At 38.5% G+C, this 22800-nt stretch overlaps 1 protein-coding gene across 2 annotated transcripts; it reads left to right on the top strand.

Moving 5' to 3' along the window:
* Positions 1-12: 12 nt before the first annotated feature.
* PROSER1 (proline and serine rich 1) lies at positions 13-20170 on the top strand. Of its 2 annotated transcripts, none has more exons than XM_079299365.1 (13): positions 13-194; positions 3216-3281; positions 4013-4081; positions 4538-4632; positions 6372-6465; positions 6926-7036; positions 7703-7786; positions 8714-8792; positions 10990-11085; positions 11207-11251; positions 13481-15242; positions 15874-16021; positions 20032-20170. In XM_079299365.1, exons 1-13 carry the CDS (start codon positions 150-152, stop codon positions 20035-20037), a joined length of 2700 nt encoding a protein of 899 aa, XP_079155491.1. In that variant the 5' UTR covers positions 13-149; the 3' UTR covers positions 20038-20170. The 2 variants fall into 2 exon arrangements, with proteins under 2 accessions (XP_079155491.1, XP_079155490.1); XM_079299364.1 differs by lacking the exon at positions 20032-20170 and adding an exon at positions 17345-19004.
* The last annotated feature ends 2630 nt before the right edge of the window (positions 20171-22800 follow it).

Raw genomic sequence — 22800 nt, forward strand, 5'->3', positions numbered from 1 at the left:
ACAGCCCCGGCCGCCTTCCGTGCCCGCTTTTTTATTTTTTATCTTTTAAAATCCTTTTTTCCTGTATGCTTAAAAACACTTAGGATTTTTTTTATCCCTACTATTATTTCCTCCACGTTTAAGTGTCGGCATTGCATGCAGTAATCAAGATGGATAAGAAATCATTTGAGACCGTGCTGGATGAAATTAGAAAGGTAAATTCTCGTTTTGTGTGTTAGTTTAATAATTTGTTGATGGACTGTAGGACAAGGAGTAATGGCTACAAATTGCAAGGGGGAGGGACATTTACATAAGATATTGACAAGAAATTTCTTTGCTGTGAAGGTGGTCGGCAGTGGAACAGGTTGCCCAGGGAGGCTGTGGATGCCCCAATCCCGGCAGTGTTCAAGGCCGGGTTGGAAAAGGCCTTGGGCAACCCGGTCTAGGATGGTCTTGAGCCCTCATTTGAAATAAGCACGTGGATAAGGTTACTGTAGCATTTTCACTTTCAAGGAAAATGAAGAAAAACAAAGTAGCCAAGCATGTTTTATTTGGCGGAAGAGCTGTATTTGCTTGGGCTGTCCGGAGACTATGAAATACCCACCTTTAAACGCTGGTTTAGGAGGTACAGTGCACAAGCAGGACGTGAGAACACTGATTTCTGAGCTGCACTCTGTTGTCCTTGTTGGAAGTCACATCTCCCACAGCTCAGGAGTGTGTGTGTGCATACCTTCTTCCCCTGGGATGTGAATCCTGTGTTTTAATGCATGCTCTCAGCTGTGCTTCTTCATCTCCTGTTTAAAAACTCTCTGAGCAAAATACTGCTGGTTGTGGGGAGCAGGGACACAAATCTGGGTTTTCTTGTATCTGGCAGAATTCTGGTTTCTCTATACACAGGGACTGTTTTTAACAGGAAAGCTCGAAGTCAGTGGTTGACACACTTCCCCGAATGCTAGAAGGAGAAAAGTAGAGAAAGGATCAGAACCTTTGAGATTAATGTTTCTTGTTTTGCCTGGGAAGCAGAAGCCTGTGACGATGTATTTTGTTGAGGTTAAGCAGAGGTTATTTAAGTGTCACACTAGGACAGTTTACCTGCAGAAGCTGTCTTGGTGTGACAATGAAGGGCTTGTTTCAGATGAGATTTCCTTGTGACAGAATAGCGATCCATAGCATTTTTGTATTAAGTAGAGTTTTTTGTACCATTGGTTTGTCTAGGAGAGGTGAATTTCCTTTATTTGGACTCAGGTACTGGAGTTGAGTTTCAGTTCAGTTTCTCTTTGGCATGAGGCAGTGATGGCTGAAATTGCAGTATTATTCTTTTGCACCATATTGAGGTATAAACCATTGTGAGGTATAAAACTGTTTGACAGAAGCCCAAGGGGTGTCTTTCTTATCACAACTACATTTGTGTATAAGGTTGTGGTCATAAAGTCTCCTTTATAAAACTGCTAAAAACATGACAGTCTAAGATATTTCAGGGTGTGGACTTCCCTCCCAACCTATGAATCTGTGTGGAAAATCTGGGAACCACAAAAAAAAAAAAAAAGAAACAACTAGCACATGAATGCTTTCTATGATGATTGATAGTGGGAGGGAGTAATGTTTCAGTTATGTTACTGCAGTGCAGTCCTTCAGAATACACTCTGTGATTACTAAAGACTTCAGACAAAATGGTTTAGACATGTGATTTTAGGCAATTGTGATTCTTCTATGCTATCTGCCTGTATTCCTGTATTCCAGCTTGCTGTTGATCTAAGGATCAGTGCTGTGCTGTGTTAATAATAATTCTGATGTTGTGGTGCAACATCCATTGTCCAAATGCTGATTTTGTGTCTTTGTTGCTGTGTTTTTGTTTAAGCTTGACTTCTAGCTCTGAGGTAGAACCTTCTTTATTATGTGATTTACAAGTTTGTTGTGTTGGCATGTTCTGTTTTCAGTCCTACAGTTAGCAGGAACAATTATTTAAATGTCTTCATATGTAGCTTAGTTCTGTTTTTCCCTGTATGTATTTACAAGCACTAGAAACATAAACTTTGGGGATTTTGTTTGTTTGTTCCTTCCATAAATATGCATATCAGTGCTTTCTATTTGCACTCTTGTTATAAAGTCATTCAGTTGTTTATTTAAGAAGGAAAAGTAACATCTGTTTAGGTAAAAAATAAATGCCCTGCTTTTTTCCAAAATGCATAAAGAGGAGGAAGGGATAGAAGAAAAAATGAGCATGAAGACAGAAATTCATTCTCCCTGGTCCCTTCAGTGTTTGTGTCTTAATGAGGTACAGAAAGGAAGAGGGTTGCCTCAAACAGTATCCAAGTGGGTTTCTGTGCTGCTCATTCAGTCAGGCTGCAGTGATGGAGACATTCCTGTCTGTCTGTGTGGAGGGACAGGAACAAAAAAGTGAGGGGTAGGGGTAGATTCTAGAGCTGTTGGGAGGAAGATTGAGGTGAGTGTGGGTAAAACTACAGGTGGTTTGAGAATACACTAGGTTTGCATTAGAAGGGGGGTTGGAAGCTGTTTTCACCAGCTTGGGGCAGGAATTCAGCTGCTAGCTGTCTTCTTGACATCTTGTACCTGTCACAGAGGGCTGGGTACAGGGGAGGAGGAAATCCTGGCTGCTGGACAGCTCATGTGATTATTTATCAACACAACTGTCTTGCCACAAAGCCAAAAGGCTAGTGCTGCATTAAAGTCCTGTGCAAACAAAAGTTGTCTGTTTGGTATGACTACATGTTAAAATTTGAAATACATGAGGATAATGATAAGACATCTCTGGACCAAGCTTTGTTGTGTATTTAATTCTGCCTATGTAGACTCGTTATCCAATTTCTTCAGAAATTCACTGAAAATACTTTGTCAGTTAGTTTAGGGGACCATACAAAGAGATTGCATGAATAATCAACTGTATTATCTTGTTTACTTAAAGTTGATGTGAATCATTGGAGCAAAAAGAAGAGTGGTGATGTTCTCTCAGCACAGTTATAAGCAACAACAAAAAAGCAAAATCAAGTAAATAAAAAAATTAGTATTTTTAAACATAAGAATTAAATCACATCTTCCTGCTTTTCACTGTTCTCAGTTGCCTAAGAAATACTGTTGCTTCAAAATGCTGCAGTGTAATTGATACAAATGTCACTTTGTAGAGGTAGATTTTAGATTAATAGATTAGCAGATGTTTGTGCTATAATTATACTTTTTGAGTCACTAATTATGCTCCCTTTTTCTTCTACATCTTTTAGGCTGTATTGACTGAGTACAAGTTGAAAGCTATTGAATATGTTCATGGATACTTTTCCAGTGAACAGGTAAGGTCAACACTGTTATGGGTTTAATGAGTGCTATTGTTGTGTATTCAGTTATACAAACTGATTGTCTCCAGTTATGCTGAGACTGATCATATTAGCTTTTCCTATTTTTTAACTAAGGTGATTTAATTTCTTACTATTACATTATCATGACACCATTAAAAAGAGTTACAAGTTACTTTGTCATCAAAATCACTACATTTTCATTCTTATTGTGTCTGGAAAATGGTATAAATTTATCATAATGGAATTTAGGATTGTTTTGCATGTATTGTCTAAATAGAGATGTAGTAGTAATGTATAATATGTAGATTTTCTTTTTTCTCTTTCTTTTCCTCCTGGCTCTTTTGGTGTATGTTTGGGAATATACTGTTTGGGATCCTGATTGTTGATAAGCTTTTTCAGACATGCTTGTTTTTTGTTTTTTTTTTTACATGTTCTAATACAGTGATATTATTATTATTATTATATGCAAATACATTTCGAAAAGTAAGTTTTTTTCGATATTATATTTTCATGTAAAATCTTCATCTCACAAAATAGAATTTTTAGGTGCCTACTTAGAAATAAAAAGATGGTTAGATGCTGGTAGGCACCGACAATCAGACATCACAGACAAATGTTTTTCAGCAGTATACCAATGTGCTACAAAAGTGGAAAGGTCATATTGATGCTGTTAACACACATTTTTAATATATCTGAAAAATTAAGTGAAGGCCTTACTGTTGCAGGTTGTTGAATTACTGAGATACTTCTCCTGGGCAGAACCACAGCTTAAGGCAATAAAGGCTTTACAACATGTAAGTTCGTGTGATATTATCTTCTGGAATAAATTCGCTCTCTTAATGTAACTTCAATTTTATGACACCTGCTTTTCAACTGATGAGTCAGTATACCCTTAACAATATTTGAAGTTTCTTCTTCATCTCCTTCAGTGGTATCAAGCTATGAAATGTCATACCTCTAATTGGGATATCTTTTCTGACTAAAGTGACTTCTGCTTTCCTGTGTATCACAGGAAGAGATGTAACCCTTTGTAACTGTTGTTAACTCTCCTGATTTCTTTGCTTTTGGTGAGTGCTTTTGGAGCTGCTTTTTCATAATTTAGCATATAGAGTCTCCTTCCTAATGGAAGCGAGAGGCTATTAAGAGTTTACTGAAATACACCATATGAAGCTGTAACTGAATTGTATTCTGAGTTTAAAATAGTTGTACTGCTTTATTTTATACACCCTTTTTTCTTTCTTTCTTATCAGAAAATAGTGGCAGTTCCTGCATCAAAAATGGTTAATATTCTCAACTGTTTCACATTCAGTAAAGATAAACTTATTGCCCTTGAAATCCTAGCTTCGTAAGTATCTCCTCTGCTGTGTTCCTCAACTTGTACTGGTTTAGCTCATGTTTGAGTATATAAAACTTCAGCTACTCCTAGAAGGAAGCACTGTGCCTGGTTGAGGCAAGGCACAAATCCATTACTGATGGGGCCGTTTAAAAGAATAATTGGAAGCAGACATTTTAGAAGTAGACATAAGACTGAGAGAATTGGGTTTGTTCAGCCTGGAACAAGTTGGGGTGACTTAATTGCAGCCTTCTACTACCTGAAGGGAGCCTGCAAGAGATCTAGTGACAGGACAAGGGGAATTGAAAGAGAGTAGGTTTAAAATGGATATTAGGAAAAAATTCTTTACTGTGAGGGTGGTGGGGCACTGGCACAGGTTGCCCAAAGAAGTGGTGGATGCCCCATGTTCAAGGTCAGGCTGGATGGGACTCTAAGTAATCTGGTCTAGTAAAAGGTGCCTCTGCTCACCTGAAAGGGCTTTGGAGCTAGATGATATTTTTAAGGTCCTTCCAACTAATGATTCTGGGATTGTGGAAAATTCCATAGTTCATTTGAGTCTTGCACTTGCTGCTATGTGGGCTTTTGCCTGCTGGAAGGATGCCACTTTGGTGGTGCTTTTAATGTGGTCTTCAAATACTGTAGAGAGCAAAGCTTAAGCTTATTTCTCTGCTGACTGAAATCTGTGAGACTTGAGACCAGGAAATTCTGGGAATTAGCTATTTTTTTGAAAAATCCTGTAAATATTGCATATGTAGAAATTAGTTAAGTAAATGGATCACTTCAGTTGCTACACTTCAGCTGATGTGGGAGGAAAGCACAATAACTTCTTTAGCTGTTGAATTTCTACAGTACAAGAGCATAATAAGGGAGTCATGATTATAAATCCTAAACCTCAATCTATGTTCTGCTGACTTCGTTAATCAGGAATAGTGAGCAAAGTTAAAAGCTTGTTCACATTTACATACTGTTCTTGGAGATGTTTTTCATGTCTTCATTCAATGTTCTGCTGATTTCATTGCTGTCTAATATCCTTCTATGAGGAGTCCTCCTTTTTAGTGCTATATTGTATTTCCAGTAGTTTGGGTGGCATAGGTAATGTTTGACAGAGAAGTGCTGGTAAAAAATTAGTCAGAATTTTGAAAAAGGTGGTTAGAAGCAGGCATTGGTTTCCTTGTAGTCACATATTTTGCTCTCCGTAGTGTGTCTAGTGTTGTTTTGGGAAGAAGAGAGAGGAGAAGTACCTTTTGGAACTATATGAAGGCTTTCACATCTTTCTTAAGTTCTAAGGTAGAACTCAGAGAGATTTACCAGGAATTATCTTTTTCATTCTGAAGTAAATTAGATGAAAACTTGTTTTTCTACCAGACTGGAAAGAAACAGTGGCAAATTAAGTAGCTGCTGTTTTTCTGCTGTGCTGGGAATTGTGTGTTAGTAGCAGTTAAAGCTTTCTAATGAAGCATTGTGATGCCAAATTCATTTTTTCAACATAGTTATTTTTGCAATAAAGTTTAGTCATTGTCACCCATTGTTCTGTATTGATATTTAGTTCTAATACCATGTTTTACTTACAGGTACAAAATCTTTATTTAAGCTTGAGATTTTTACTTTAATAATAATAATAGCAATATGATCTGATCTAATAATGGTTTTTTAATGTACTTCTGGGTAGTGGCTAACTAAGCTTTTCAGTGGTGCATTGTTTCAGCTTATGCAAATGGCATGGCAGTAATTGTCTGTCACTGTCTTTACAGCAACATTGTTGATGCTCAGAATTATCGCCTTATTGAAGATCTGTTCAGAATTAATATGTCAGAGAAGAAAAGATGCAGAAGAATTCTTGAACAGGTAATCAAGATTAAATATCCTTGGTTCTGTTAGGATTCTGTTTGCATCCTTGTGGTCATTGTAAGATCAGGGCTTAACATGAGGACTTCTGGGAGCTACTGGTGTAAGACAAGCTGAAACAAGCAACTGCAAAAAGATAAGAGCATGTGCAACAAAAGGAGGAGTTTTTGTCAAGCATTAGGAACATATGGTAAAAGGGAAACAGAATTGCAACTAATGCTGGAGGAAACAGTTTTTGTTTGTTCTAGAAAACCAAGTGCATAAGACCAAGTTCAGTATAAGCAGTAGACTTTGGCAGAAGTTTGCACTGTTTGGATTATTTGGAGTAAGACTTGAGACACAGCCTTCAGTTGTTCCATGTAGGTTGATTCATGAAGTCTAAATGTCATTAAATAGTAATTATTTTCTTCAGAGCATTGAATTTGATAGCAAATAATACTTTTTTTTCATTATTTTGCAGGCTTCAAAAGCAGGTTGTAAGGCTCCTCATGCTATGATATCATCCTGTGGCATGATTCCTGGCAATCCTTATCCCAAGGGCAAACCAAGCCGCATAAATGGAATTTTTCCAGTAAGCATCATCCAATGCTTTTGCTTTTCACAAATGAACCCTTGATTTAAGATTCATTGTAGTATAACCAAACCCAGAATTCATATACATGGAAGGAGAAGTGGAATCAAAACCAAAGTGCTTTTCTTGTTTTGGTTTGTTTGTTTTATCCCATTCCACATTTATAGGGAACTTGTAGTGCTTTTATTTGCCCATTCTTTCTATGCTGCTTCAGGTAAAGCTTACTTCATAAATAAGACACTAGTCATACCAGGAAAACATTTTAAACTCCAGCAGTATTTGGCAGAATCAGGAGATGTGTCAAGAGGCTTCTTGGTAGGTTGATAAGGGTCACTAGCATTTCCTGTAAACACTTAAGGGACAGCAAAATTGACTGAAATTATTGTTATCATGTCCACAAGTCAAAATGCAGAATTCCATCATCAACATGCTTTATTTAAAATGCCTCTTTTTAAGAGGTGTTACAAACCAAGCTATTGAAATGCTGTTACTCACTACTTTGCAAGCGTAAAATGGTTGGTTTTGTTTTTTTCCCCTGACAAACATGGTTGCTTTCAGAATGTTCAAAAACTCAAATGTAGTTCAGAAATGAAATAACATATGGCAAAACTGTACAGCAAGGTTTGCTTCTAAATTAATACTTGATTTAATTTTCTTCTTTTTCAGGGAACCCCTATCAAAAAGGACACAGAAGAATGTACTAATGAAGGAAAGGGAATAGCAGCCCGTATACTTGGACCATCCAAACCAGTATGTCTAAAAAATTAATAAATAAATGAAACTTAAAAAAACTAGAAACAACCACCAGCCAACTCAACAAGGCTTTGTTTTAAAATGCTATTATGTTGCAAGACAATGGTAGAGCATCAATTTATTTGAAACTAAACGTCTGTAATGAAAATGACCTGGTATCTTTTTTTTATTTAACTTGAAAATGCTCTTGTTTTTATGTGTAGAGGGGGATGATTCTTACTGGATATAATTGATGTGCATTTGAAGACAGAATTCAAGTTACAGTAGCAGAAGAGGAAATTAAAAGCATTTTAATAGTCCATCATGAGCTGCTCTCTGAGGATTTCTCACATGAATTATGTGAGAACACAGCAAATGCCTCCATCTTTGACACTTGAGTTACAACAGTGCCTTAGAAAGAAGTTCTTGTTTCTTGACAGCACAGCTGATGTGCATTTCAAAATTTTTAAGCACGAGGGACAAACTTCCTGTTACTGCTTTGTGAACCTGTTACTACCTTGAAGTATTGTCTAAATGTTTTATTTTCACTTTTATTATGTTTCCCACAAAACTGTATTATTTTAAAGGCATAGGTACCTTCAGAAATATTTGCTAGTTTTAAATGTGCTAAACCTTTTAAATGAGAAGTCAATCCAAGACTGCAGAGTGTGAGAACTGCAAGGCAGAAAGGAGTTCCCTTTCCCTCCTGTGCTCAGTTTTCTTTTAAAATCTAAAAGTATACTAGTGATGTTTGTTCCATTTTTTTCAGAAGGAGTGAAATACTTGCAGTCGCTGTGGATATTACGAAAAGATTTGATATTACACATATATATAGTGAAGATTGCCTGTCTGTAGTAGTATCTGAATATTAGTTTTTTGTCTGAAAAACATTAGGTATGCTTTCACTATTGCTTTTTCCATTTTTATTTTTTTTTGTTTATGTAGGCTCCATCAACGTACAATCCACACAAACCAGTTCCATACCCCATCCCACCATGTCGGCCACATGCAACTATTGCACCAAGTAAGGTTTCTGTGTGTTCTAGCTTGATCCTATTGTTCATGCATTTGCCTTTTAAGTAATGTGTCAAGTGTTGGTTTCTCTGACCATGGTCATATCTGAAAGTGGCTTTTGCTCTCTGAGCATGCTCTGGGTACTGGTTTCTACCTTTTCTTTCATGACAGCAGAATTGATAAAAAGAGGAATATATTAACTTCTTTTTCCAGCATCCATAAGAAAAATTCATAAACCTGTTTTGATGACAAAATATTTAAATTACAGGAGGCATTGTCCATGTAAGACAAGACAAGGGCTTTGGCTTTGTTGTAACTTTGGCCAGGGCTTTGGCTTTGACAAGTCTGACTCATTGCTGTAGAACCCAACTTGGGATATGGTCAGTCACAGCCCTGAATTGGGTGGGACTATGTAGGAGCTTGCTGAAGGGCTATAATCTGTTTCTCAGTTGCCTTCAGCTTTACCTTATCTCCATCATAATGGAGAGTAAACAGTTTCCTAAAATATTTCAGTCTCAGAAGGGAAATAGTGATTGCCTTTTCCTGCCATTGCTTTCTTTATAGCCTAGTGCCTTAGGTAAGATTGAGTCTATATTTATAAACTCCTCTCTTTGCTCTGCTGCATCAGCTGTTAGACTCAAGACATTTTTGGAAGGGAGCAAGGCAATTGCCCTTTCTTTGGAGAAAAGCTTAGAATATTTAAAGAAGTCAGATTCAGGTCTGGCAGCTGAAAGCCTTTTCACATCTTGAAATTCTGTACTGCAAAACAAGGAGGGCTCTGGTTAGGACTGTTGCTTTTCATTGATGTTGGGGATTTCAGGGAGTTGATAAGGAAGTGAAGCAGAACTAGCAAACATGCTGAAGGCTGAGTCATCTAATCAATTTGATGTCTGCAAGTCTTTTTATAGCCATTTTAGAAAAATGGGCACTACTCGTGGTTAAACTAAGACTGATTGATTATTTATGCCCAGGAAATGACTTGTTCCCAAGAAAGTGTACAGGAAATTTGCAGACTAACTAAAATTTATGTTGTATAAATCTTATCCAAAGCACGTTAAAGCCCAAAATTTGGCCTGTGGCAGGATAGAAGTATTAGTACAGTTTTAGGATATGAAAGAGTTTTTGAGGTTTCAGGGCCTTACTAGGCTACAACATGTTTTTTAAGAAAGCTCTTGTGACAACAGAACTCATGACTGGTGAAATTATATATATATATATATGTATGTGTTTGTTTAATGAGATTGCAAATGCTGACCTGAAACTATTGAATGTAATTGTTTTCAATCAGTGGTTAGAACAATGAATTGTTTTCTGCCTCTTGAACATTTCCTTCCTGAGTGATGCAGTGATTGTTAGTTGCTTTTCTGATTTTTCAGGCAAAAGTTGTGCAAGAAATCTTAACATCAGGTAGAATTACTATGAAAGTATGAAATCAGAAATATGACAAATGAGGGCATTTTCAGTATTGTTCAAGTGTTACGTTTTCCCATGAAGCCCAAGTTCTTATGCTCTTAAACTATCAGTTCAGGCCTCTGTGAAATGTGTGTGTGTTTCTGCAATTTAAATTCAGATGTGTTTCATCAGAACTGTATACCACATCAGTACAACAGTTTGAGCTGCTCAAAAAGTAATGGGGAAAAAAAGGTATATTTAATATGTTAATTGCTGTGAGAATTTTATATTAAAATACTTTGCTAATCTGCTTGAATTTCTGAGCATTTAAAAAAATAATGAAGAACACTAGATTAAGTATTTGAGGAGGGATGTTTTTCTCAGAATTTTCTGGCTAGTGTTAAAGGGTCATGGTTGCTGATCTGTTTGGCTCCTTTGTTTGTCTGGCTTTAATGTTGAAGAAGGAGTTGCAACAGCCTTGAAATTATAAATAGGAAAGGGACCAGTGATGCTGCAGACGTTCTGTATCACTCCTCGCCTTTGAGTTTTTTCAAGCAAAATGGAACTGAAAGGAATTGAAACCTGACTTTTTCAGGGTCTATTAAGAGGATTATCCTTAGTAAAATTTGGATCACAATGCATGCCTGTTCAATCAGACTTTGGCAAAAGCCAACATCCAGCCTGAGTGATTAACTGGTCTAGCTTTTTGACAAAGGAATGTCTTACAGTCTTGAAAATATTCTTTTAAAGGAGAAGATGCTTACTGGTACAGATTCTTCTGACAATAGGAATGTGTATTGCCTTTGTTATTTTAGGTGCTTACAACAATGCTGGCTTAGTTCCAATGGCCAATGTCATAGCTCCAGGCTTACCAGCTCCTCCACCATACACTGCTAATCAAGTGGTATCAGGTAAAGCATGCATATATCTAAAAATATTCATGCTGTTTTTCCTGGTTCTTTGCTGGGAGTGGGTCATTCACTGCTGGAGTTTCATTTGCCTTTCAATAACAAGCTGCTGTTCTCTATTTAGAAAATGAGGACCTTTCCAGCCAGGCAAAACCTTCCCAAAATCAAGGTAAATCACAAATCCACTGGGGAATTTTTGATTGATTGTATCTTTGTTATTTGTTCAGAAAAGTTGACTACTTGTTTAGTGGGATCTTCATAAGCTTCTAAGTATGTAGCCACTAAGTATGTGGAATAAAATCTCTTGAGTACAGAGAAAAAAAATCATCAGACATTTGTACTTAGAAGCATTGAAACATAAGAATTCATTATTTTGTGTTAGCTTATCAAAGGTTTTTATATTCTTCATTTTGTAAATATGTGAGAATTCTTGCTAAAAACTAAATCAAAATACCCTTTGCAATGTCATGCACTTAAATACTTCAGTAAATCTTTGCAATTTTTAAAACTCTGGACATCTATTGGAAAACTCATTGACATTTTAATTTCATAGATCAGTTGCAATAAGAAGGGAGGAATACAAGAGAGATTTAGAGATTTTTGAATGTCTTATACCAGAGCGTTAGATCCAATTATGTCTACCTGTTCTTTTGTTTTGCCCTATTCTTTTTACCAGGACAGTTGTGTATTTTTTATTGTGTGATGTTTTGTATACTTAGTACAAAGCATAATAATAAATCCCATTAGGAACTACTTATAAAAAAGTTTTGATAACACTTTATTAGATTTGACAAATACAAACTAAGAATTTCCTGACCATTGAGTCAGACATACTAACAAATACTGCAAATAGATAAAATGATTGTGAAAAGTTTAGCTACTGTAAATATTCCTAGGCATCAAAAAAAAGTTATGTTTTGTCTTTCCTTCTCTATGTCCAGGGATGGTTCTACAGAAATGTTTTGAAGAATCACTTCATTCTTATATACCCCTCTTTAAGTGTGGATGTATTTTTAGAAAGTTTAGTTTGTGCAGCTTAATGAATATGGTGTAAGGAATTAAACATTATCTTAGGAAGAAAAGTTCAGTATCAACTCTGGGTTCTTGTACAGCTGTATTATCAGTGATAATCTGTCAAATAACTGTTCTTTAATAACTGATATTTAGGAGAGTCTTCAGCTTGGAAATAGAATTGGAAAAGAACATAATTCAGAGCTGGGCAGTCTGGGGTGTTTTTGAAATTAGTATGTCAAAGGAAATAGGTTTTTTTGAAGATTTGCTTGTTTTGAAGCTTTGTCATATCAGCTTAGGTCCAGGATTTTAAAGAATAATTTTTTGGATTTGTGTGTGGAATTATATGTAGAAATCAGGCAAGAGAGACATATAGGCTGCTAGAGGGTTGTGGGTGATAAGTTTGACTGATTGGATGAGTGTCTTGCTTACATGAACAGATCATTTCAAAAGTAAAATAAAGCACAAGGACTGTTTGAGAGGAATGACTTATTAATATATTCGTGTTCCACAGGAAACTAGAGGCAGGCATATAGAGACTCTTGATATGCCAGTGTTCATAAATGCAGCTCCTTTCCATTAACCTCCACCTCCCCATTCACAGAGTGCCTGCCTGTTTTCCTGCAGCTTGACTGATGTCTCTAACTTACTTTGTAGGATTGACACAAGCTGATACTTTTAGTGGCAGGTGCTTGCCTTTATGCAGACACCTGACTAAAGACTCCCAGAAATACTTGTTGATAAAGTCAAGCGCCAATGTTAGTTTAATACTGTAGTGTGATACATGAATTTAAAAGTGTACCTTCTTAGAATCAAAATCTGAAGGAAGCACAGTGAAGAGAATGACCTGATTTTGAAGGAAAGAAAACTACCAGCACCTGAAAGCAGCTTTCTGCAGTTGTTGACTAAACTTCTATGAAATCATGATACATTGAATTAACTGGTTCTGAAGGAAATTCTGACCTTCAGTGAGAGTGGATGCAGAGGAGCCCAGGTGATCTGATGCTGATGGAATATTAGGTCTGGTTTGGGTACTGCCAGATGTTAGGGACCAGAGGGAGGGTGTTTATCTGTATCACTTAGATGTTCTTACAGAGTGTATTTGAGTTTCTAACTGTTTTGCATGAGATCATGAAGAGGCAGCAGGTGTCACACAGTATTTTAAAAAGGAGTATTAGCCCACATGGTGTATGATTTGTGTGATGTGTTTGTGTGTACCCTTTTGGTTTGTTTTCATAGGCCCCAGTGTTCGTTGTTTATATGTAGACATTGTGTGTTAGCTATTGCCTGCATATCATATTTTGAAATGCTGTATAAAATGTTTTTATGTTGATTTCAAACATTTTTGACAGTTTCAAGTATTCTTACTGGTTTTGTTTCTTTGCAGCTTTTTCTGCACAAGCGAATCAGCTCTTTACTCCTCATGGTTCTAATCCTTCAACACCTGCTGCTACTCCAGTCCCTACCCCATCACCTGTCAAGGCAATAAGCCATCCATTAGCACCTGCAACTCCACTCATCTCTGGGATGAACATGTCCACCCCTGTCCTTCCTGTTTTCCCAGGGCAGGTCTCCTCTTCCATTCATACATCTCAGCCATCCACCTCAACCCCTACTGTCATCAAATCCCTCTCATTGCCTAGTGTTCCTGTCACATCTGTGCACGGTGCAACCTCTACCCCTGTCCCCTCAGTTTTTTCTGGGCTGGCTTCTATCCCTGCTGCTATGCCCGCTCCGCAAGGTTCTTCCACTCCATGTGCCACACCTGCACCCACTGAAGCTTTTGCATCTGCTGCTACACCATTTGCTGGCCTCCCGTTCTCTGCAACCTCCTCAGTTGCTTCTGCTACTAATCCTGCTCCATTGTCATCAGTCTTTGCTGGCCTCCCTTTGTCCTTGCCGCCCAATGCCCAAGGGATTTCCAGTCCTGTTCCATCTACGATTGCTAATTCTCCTGCCACTACCATTCCTGGCTCGCTTAGTTTACCTAACCCAATTCTGTCTGTCTTAAAGGGATTTCTGACATCAAATGACACTTCATTAATCAATTCATCTGCTTTGCCTTCTGCTGTGACAAGTGAGCTTGCTTCTTTATCTGCTCTTGCTAATCAAAGCTCTGACCCCCCCACTTCCTCTGTCAACAAATGTTACACCCCATCAGCCACCCCCAACACTCAGCGTTCCTCCACACCTGGGCTGGCTATTTTTCCAGGTCTTCCATCCCCATCTGTAGCCAATTCTAGTTCCACTCCTCCCACATTGCCTGCACAGTCACCTTTAACCACTTCGCCGTCAATTATGTCAGTCAACTGTGGCTCATCAGCCTCCCTCTTGCATGGCACAAGTCCTACTAATGCCGACCAGCAGCTCTCATCAGCCCCAGCTGCCACAAGTATTCCAGTTCTGGTCAAAACAGAGCCCATGAGTCCGACCCTGTCGGCCTTCAAAGGTCCTTCTCATTCAGCCAGCCCTTCTCACGGCACTCTAGGACTGTCAGGGCTCGGCCGTGCTTACACCCCGGCAGCTTCGGTGCCCGTCAGCTTACCCAGTTCCCTGAATCCAGCGCTGTCAGGGCTCCCCTCTTTGAGTGCTCCTCTGAACAACTCCAGTTCTCTGGCTTCCATTTCCCTCGCCCCACATGGCTCCTCTGCTCCCATTGCCCCCGTGTTCAATGGCCTCCCTCCTTTCACGTCTCTAACCAGTAACTTTGCCTTTACTGGTAACCCAGCGCTGACCCCGCCCGTCACTCTCCCGGGGTCGCTGCTGGCCCCCGCGGCCACGAGCGCTGCGGCCGTGTCCGCCCCCCATGTGAGCTCCGCCGCCGCCGTGCTCCCCGGACTCGCCGCCTCCGCCACAGTCTCCGCTCCACCCTTCTCGCTTAACTTGTCCAGTGCCGTCCCTTCCCTTTTTTCCGTTGCCCAGGGACCTCTGGGATCATCAAACCCATCCTTCCCTGGTTTTCCTGTCTCTAACACACCCTCTGTCACTCCTGCTCTCCCTTCTTTCCCTGGCCTCCAGGCATCTTCTGCAGTAGCAGCAGTTGCACCGTTGCCGGCAGCTGCCACAGCCCCATCTCCAGCTCCGGTCCTGCCAGGGTTTGCCTCGGCCTTTAGCTCAAACTTCAACTCTGCACTTGTGGCACAGGCTGGGTATGTTGCTGTTTCTGAAGGAGTTCAGAACTATTTCTTTTTCTCTCGAGCAAAACATTGATTATATTTTAGGTGCGTAGACAGTATTGTCACTCGTAGTTACTAATTGCAGATAATTTTTAAAGTTAGTTCACTACTAGATTTCCACTTGTCTTTAGAAGCTGATAGAGTAGTGACTAAACAGGTTGGCCTCCCTAGTCCCTGTTACTACAGTCTAATCCAGGTGCTTGGTGATTTTATTTCCCAGATGAGGATACTTGGCACCTCCTAGGCTTTTACAAGAATGGATTCCATGTGGGCATCTGTTGGCACACATATGTAATAGCAGACAATATCTTAGATGTTTTAAGGAAGTAGTTAGCATCAATTCTTGTCTGTGAAGTTTGTTTTTTTTTTGTATGTGAACTGTTGGCACAGTTGAGGTACAAACCAGAGAATCTTGGTTTGTGTATATATGAATAATTTTTAGGTGGGTAAAGACTGGACTTTGGTTTAGGAATTTTGGCCTGTATGAGATTTAGAAAAATAACTGCTTTTTTAATTTAAGTAGACATAAGCATATATAGAGAGAAACAGAATAAAACATGGTGCAGATGTTTTTAATAATAGTCTCATTTTGACATTCTTTCAGCTTGACTTCTGGACTACAGACACCAGGAAATGCAGTTTTTCCTGGTCTTTTATCTCTCCCTGGTATCCCTGGCTTTCCCCAAAGTGCTGCACAATCTTCCTTACAGGAATTGCAGCACAGTGCAGCTGCACAGTCAGCACTACTACAGGTAATGTGCCTAATTGTTGATACTGTTCTGCTTCCAGTGAACTCTTGAGCATGTACTTGCCTGTTAACTTCTTGGGATTAGTTGAATGATTAAATTGATTAAATGTAAATGATTAAAGCTCCTAAATTGTGTGAGAATTGATTACAAGGATGATGATAAAAAGCAACTTGTAATAACTTCTTACTCAAGGACAGTGTACAATGCTTCATAAAAGAGATTAAAACATTATCTAAAACTCTTTGTAAAGTGGGGAGAAGTAAAAGAAAAGATAATGCAAATTAATTTATTTGCTGGGTTTGGGTTAAATCTAATGAGCTGACCCTACCATTGCAAAATTTGTGCTCAGTTCCAGTCTGACATTTGAATAACTTAGAGATTTCTGTGAATTGTTGTGAATTATGTGCCTCTGCACATGCAATCAGATTGTCTTGAATTTGTGTCTGTTGTGGTTGTGCCTTTCTCTTGATAGTTCCCACAAATAGAATTGTAATGTAAGCTTGAAGTGGCTTTGGGTAATGTGTAATTTCATCATTTCTTGTCCATGAAACAGCTTGTTTCACCCATCAGCCTAGATAAGTTAACTGAAACTATCATCAGACTTTGTGTTTATATGTTTAGCTTATCTTTTGTTAAAAACAGCCTTTGTACAGATTCTTGTAAGAAATTTGTCCTTCTCTACATATTACCAAAAGAGAGCTGAATGTCTTGACTTAGTTTTCTCTTTTCTGTGACACATCAGTTGTTGAAATGGAATATGTGTCTAAGTACTATTCAGAGTGCAGTATATTGTCAGATGTCTTCTGAATATGAGGGGATTGGAAGAAGCAAGTTACTTCATCTAGGCCATTCTACTTTTGCAGCTCAGGAATCTATTTGTTCCTTAGAAATGTATGCAGATTGCATTGAGGGAATATAATTGTTCTTATTTATAAAATCCAGTCACTAAAATTAGCACTTATTTACTTGAGCAATGAAGAGAAGGAAAGTTCAGAGTCACTAAAATATTACAGCTCCTGATTGAGCTGTGCCTTCCAAATCAGCTGTGCTTACTCCACTGGAAAGTAAATGCCATTAACACTTCTTTGTTTTTTCCCTTAATCCAACTGCTTTTTTCACTCTGGTATTTCTGAGCAACAGTTGCACTATAGTTTAACATCTTTGTATGGATGCCTTGCTCCTCTCTATTCTTTGCACACTTCAGATTATAATCAATTTGTTTTGACTTGAGTAGGACTGGTATTGTGGCTGAAATTTTGCTTTATTTAGATTTTTGTTGCCTTGTTTTTATCAGTGCTGTTTCCTAACTTCTTATCTTCCTTAAAGGCGCATTCTGCTTCTGCTCTGGAGAACTATACAGCTCAGCCTGAAGGTTTTGCTAACTATCCATCAACACCAGGAACACCATTTTCATTGCAGACAAGTCTGCCCCAGAGTGGATGGCAGTAAATACCAGGCATTTCTAAAGACTGCAGTGTTTGCTTGACAGAGCCTGATCCTATTCACTTTGAGGGCTGTCTCTGTGATAGTGGGAGCATGGTCTGAGTTGGGGGAAGAAAGGGAAGACATGAGGGTAAAACGTTTCCAGGAGGCTGTGTCAGATGTCAAACGTAATTTGTGAATTGCATTCGATTTGATTCAGGGTCTGATCCTGTGAATTGCTGAGCATCTTGACTCTCCTTTAATTTTAGGAGTTCAGTGTTTGGTGTCTTACAGGATCAGGAACATTCAAACAGATGTTTGTGTAAATAGGACAGTTGACTGTCAAATTGAATAGGGTGACCAAGTATACTTAATAGTTTGAATAAGCACCTATCCTTCTGTTATGTTTTGTATGGTATATGTGGTTAATATAGACTGAGACCTAGACTGAAACTAGACAATTAAAGCTGTAGATGACCTTTTGTCTAGATGCACACTTCTTGCGTGTGCGCAAATCAAGGTCAGTTTATGGCTTTTCAGATGTTTTTTTCCTATGTATGAGGATCTCCTGTTAGCATCAGCAGTATGTTAAGGGGAGGGTAGGTGAGAGGTGTGTGGGGGTTTTCATATGCTTCGAAATATTGTCATGGGCTGCTGAATTGAGTACTCCTTTGTCTGAACAAGAAAGCTAGGAAATAATGCTGTACTGTATTTGGGTAGAAGTGGATTATGTTTTACTGGAGTATGGTTTGGCTAGCTGAGAATATGTCTTTCCAAAGTACATAAAAACATTTTAACTTGCCTCTGTAATAACGTTCCATAATATTCTCCTTGCCCCCAGCACCCCTCTGAATGAAATAATTGTACTGCAAATAGACTGCCTATCTGGCACTTTTGACTGCAGACTTATGTGAATGTTTACAGACATGGGCCAAGTTCTTCTCTCCCTTATACTCACAAACAAACTGGTTCTCTATATGCTTTTCAGCTATAAACTACAACTTGATGGTGCTTATCTTATCCTTTGAATATAAGTGGGAGCAGAATTTGGACCATGGATTTTTTTAGTATTTTTCCTTGGAAAACATACATGATTTTAAAGGCATATAGCTAAATTAACTGTTACAATGCAGCATATAGAAAGTTCTTGCTTTGTTAGTGAAATTGAGTTGTGCACTCTTCTAATAATGTTAGTATCTGTGGCAATGTGTAACACATCATTGAATATCATGTTTAATATATGCTCTTGATCATGGTCTAGAGACAATAGAGAAGAATGGTATTCAATCATGTGATTAAATTAAAATGTAGAGATACTACACTGTAGAAATGTTCTGCACCTAGAGTTTTACTTTTTTAAAGATTGATTCTGCTGGGAGATGTTGCTAATGTATTTTCTTTCAAGATGTGAACAAACTTTTTTAGAATATTAATGGAAATTGCTGTATTGGTTTTTAACATAATTTTTTAAAATAAAAAGTTTACAGTCATGGCAAAAAGGCTTTGCTGACTATTTGCATATTTACCTAAAATATGAATGAATAAACTTGTTTTTACTGAGATACTTCTACTGCTTGATCTTGCTCATGCGGTTTCTTTTTGATGCAGAATTCTGTCCAAAATTATAAAATTTACTTCCTAAGGAGTGACATTACAAATATCCTATTTATTTTTAGATTAAAAACTTAAATTCTTTGACATTTTAGGAACCAAACTTACATATTATGTTAAATCTAAAAAACTGTTGTGTTCTTACATTTTTAATATTGTGTAACCAGGTAAATTCTCATGATTCTCCACTCTGAACTACTCCTAAAATTGATATCTTTGATAATGATATCTTAAGAAATCTGTGGAAGAGGTCTCTACCATCTTTCATTTTACTCTGCTTGTCATTCTCTCCATAACTTGTTTGTAGGTTTTCAGGTCGGTTTTAAAAAATAAAGATACAGGTGTCTTATCAAGAGCAAATTGGCTTTTGTCCTCTAGGTGTAAATGTAAAGCAGTTCCAAGTCAGTAAGCATTTTTGTAATTTACTGCATTTACTGAGGTGCTGAGTCTGACATCCTATTTTAATCCTGGTTTCCCCATTGAGCAGTGAAAGTTTAAACTAGTCACCCTGTAGCCAAAAGCAAGCAATACCATTTTGTCAGAAAGTAAGCACCTTGTGCCTCTGTTTCTAAAAGTGTCTGTTGAGTGGTCATGGGGTATGTGGTCCCTCTCTGAGCACTGGACAACTCAGAGATGCTGAAGAGACTCAAGCCTTGTTTCTCCAAGTGAAAACAGGTGAGAAGTTGTGAAATCCACTTCATTAAATGCTCTTCTCCTGAAGCAATGTAGTTACTGGGTGGTGTCCAGCCACTTTACCAGAGAAGAGTGTTTGATGCTCCCATCAGTGTTAGACAAGTGACTAGGTTAAGAAATGTTCAGTTGTAAAGTTCTTATGTCTGGAATGGGCTCGCTGGTTCTTACTGAATCTTTCTGAGCTGGGTTTTGTGAATGGAACTCTGTAGTGGTTAGGATTCAAATTCAATTTTTGAAATATTTCTCCTGATGTAAAATTGTTTTTTATTAATTTTTTTCCTCTTCAGGAATAAAGTCTATGTTCTGCATTGCAGCAAACTGCTGTTGACCCAGCCTTGGAATTTCTGAAGGGAGTGATTTGTCCTGAGCTCTTTTATGCTTATTGAGCACCATTTTCAGACAGCCAAGGAAATGTCTGCACCTGAGTCAAACCACCTCCAACTGAGCCTGTGCCGGGAAAGGGCTTTTGTTGTATGGCTTTAATTCTGGACTATGATTTTTTTCACTCATCAAGTTGCCTATTACTGCTCTATTTTGTGTGTATTGATGACTGCAAAGATGCGGTAGAGTGGAAGTGTTCCTTGAAATAAAACCTTTTTTGCAACAACTAAGAACATACCAGGATTGTGTTTGCAAACAAGTTTCAATGTTTCTTTAGAGTCCTTTAATTGTAGCTGTAGTGAATAGGAGAGAAACAGAAATTATTTGTCCTTTTCCTATGGTTTGCAAATGAGTGTTGCGAGTTTGCCTGGGCCTGAAAGGAAACTTGCCATGATATGAATGTTCTGACTTTCTTGTCAATTGCTTTCCTTTCTGTATTGATAGAGGAGCGATACCTTTGACTTTCTCATGTTTACTCTGCTGACTAAAGGGGGGCCTTCTGTCATCTTTAGCTGTTGAAAGCTAATGCCTTTTTCATGAGGAGGAGCAAGAATATGGGCATGTTCCTATAAGCAAAAGGACAGTAATGATAATCTGCTCTGTCCTGTCCCATCTCCTTGATTTTGACCTGGGGAAAAGGAATGCTGAAGAAAGTAGGCAGAACTCAGGGCCAGGAAAAGACTAAGCTGAGAAATCTATAGGGACTGACCAAAGCCCAACTCCTGGGAAGGAAAGTAGTATGGGCCTAAGAAGGTCAGAAAAAGACAAACTTAAACCTACAAATTTGTTAGCAAATCTCATGTGGGGATGATTCTTTTTTGTACTTCTGGGATTGACACCGTTTACAAATGGTTGTGGATTGTCTCTACAACTGGATGATGAGGCAAGTTGAAGAAAGTGGACATTGTAGAGACATTAAAGGACTGGTGCCAATTTGTAAATGTAGCAGCTGGTGCAGAGGAATGCTGGAGAATGGGATGCTGACAGGTAAGCACCTGACTGATCACCTGTCCTGAGCCCTCGTGCTTCTTTTGGAATAGAATTGAAAGCTTTAGCCATATCACAAATATGAAACTGCAGAAATAGCTGAACTGCAAGCAGCCCAAACCACAGTTTTCCAATGTTGCTTCTAAGTAAGTTCTGCTGAAGAAGCTTTGAGCTCAGTCTTTGTGGCTATGCCCTGTGTCACAGGAGTGCACCAGGCTATTCAGCACCAGTGAACTTGCAGCTTGTAAACTGCTTTGCCCCAGAGCTCTCATGTGTTTAGATCTCTGGGTGTTCTAGAGTGCCCTGGGACATGGGTTATCCACATTCCCCGCTATAGCCTCAAGGAGAAAGCATTAAGATTGCCCTGGCTTTGATTTCAAAATTTTGAAAAGGGAATAAAAGCGCAGCTTAAGTTAAAATGAAAAGAGCTAGTATAGTGATGTTCCTGAACACAAATAAAAAACACCACCACCTTTAATCACCTGTATCTACAGTCACCTCAGGGAGTTGTCAATAAACAGGGAGCAATTATGTCTGTTAACTTGTAGTATATGGTGCCCTTTTATCTGATGGTATGAACAGCTCTTTAAATTGTGGCATTCAAATGGTTCAGAATTAAGCTATTTTCAATAACTTTGGTTTTGCTCTAAAATAAAAATTGTTGGGATAGTTTTGCATATTATGTTTTTGCTTCTGAAATAATTAAACCACAATTCTCTTGTCACCATTCACACATGCTATACTGATAGTAAGCATCTGTCCTGGAGAGGTGTGATCATACAGCTCAGTGTTTAGAAGTCAGATAATGAGGAAAATGCTACAAAATTAATATTATCACATGTTTGGAGCATATTGCAGTAAGCATGTCAATCCTGATTTTTCAAGCTGTGCTCATGGCTTTCAGTGAGATTTAAAATGTCAGTTCAGGGGTTTAGTTTCCTCTCTATGAGACTGAAAAAGGATTCTCTGGGGAGCAATCAGTTTTGAATGACCTATCTGGGGTCAGGGTGATTACTGGCAGGGAGGAAGGCTTGGGTGAAGGGAAGCTGGAGCCAGATCTCACAGACATTCTAGACAGTAGATGCCCACAAAAACAGCTCTGTAATTAGTGCAGCTATGTGTCAAATTCATAAATTACATATGAAGAAAACCATCTCTCATATTTTATTCAAATAACAAGCAACAGCCTTGTCCTTTGAGAGGATTGCCCTCTGCTGCTACAGCCTTTAGAAATAACTTACTCCGAAATGATGTCCTTAGTTTGATTGTCAAAATATTTTGTGGAAAATATCTTAATTGGGGGAAATTTTAAGGCTTGGGAGCTGAAATGCTTCTGCTGTGGTTTTAAGGCTATCCAGCTCAGCAGGGCTCAGCCTGTAGTGATGAACTACTGAAGAAAGGTGTGGTGAGCTATTCCACATAGGCTGGAGACCTCACCTGCAGTTTTATTTATTATGTTGGTGTTTGAGGTCTGAACAGTAGCTGAGCCTCAAAACAGCAGAGGAACAGCACAGAATCATTGCATTCTGGCTTTATAGCATCCTAGGTTGGGAAAGACCTCTTAAAATCGAGTCCAGCCATTAACCCAGCACAGCCAAATCCACCACTGAACTGCACCCTTAAGTGCCACATCCACGTGTTCTTCAAATGCCACCAAGGAGGGAGACTGCCACTTCCCTGAGTAGCTT

Source organism: Erithacus rubecula, assembly GCF_903797595.1.
Source record: "Erithacus rubecula genome assembly, chromosome: 1".
In the NCBI taxonomy this organism is placed as follows: Eukaryota; Metazoa; Chordata; class Aves; order Passeriformes; family Muscicapidae; genus Erithacus; species Erithacus rubecula.

Excerpts from the sequence above, each read along its gene's own strand:
- PROSER1 (XM_079299364.1), top strand. The coding sequence starts at position 150 with ATGGATAAGAAATCATTTGAGACCGTGCTGGATGAAATTAGAAAG. Across the intron at positions 3,282-4,012 it reads GATACTTTTCCAGTGAACAG|GTTGTTGAATTACTGAGATA; the intron begins GTAAGGTCAACA and ends TTACTGTTGCAG. Across the intron at positions 6,466-6,925 it reads GCAGAAGAATTCTTGAACAG|GCTTCAAAAGCAGGTTGTAA; the intron begins GTAATCAAGATT and ends ATTATTTTGCAG.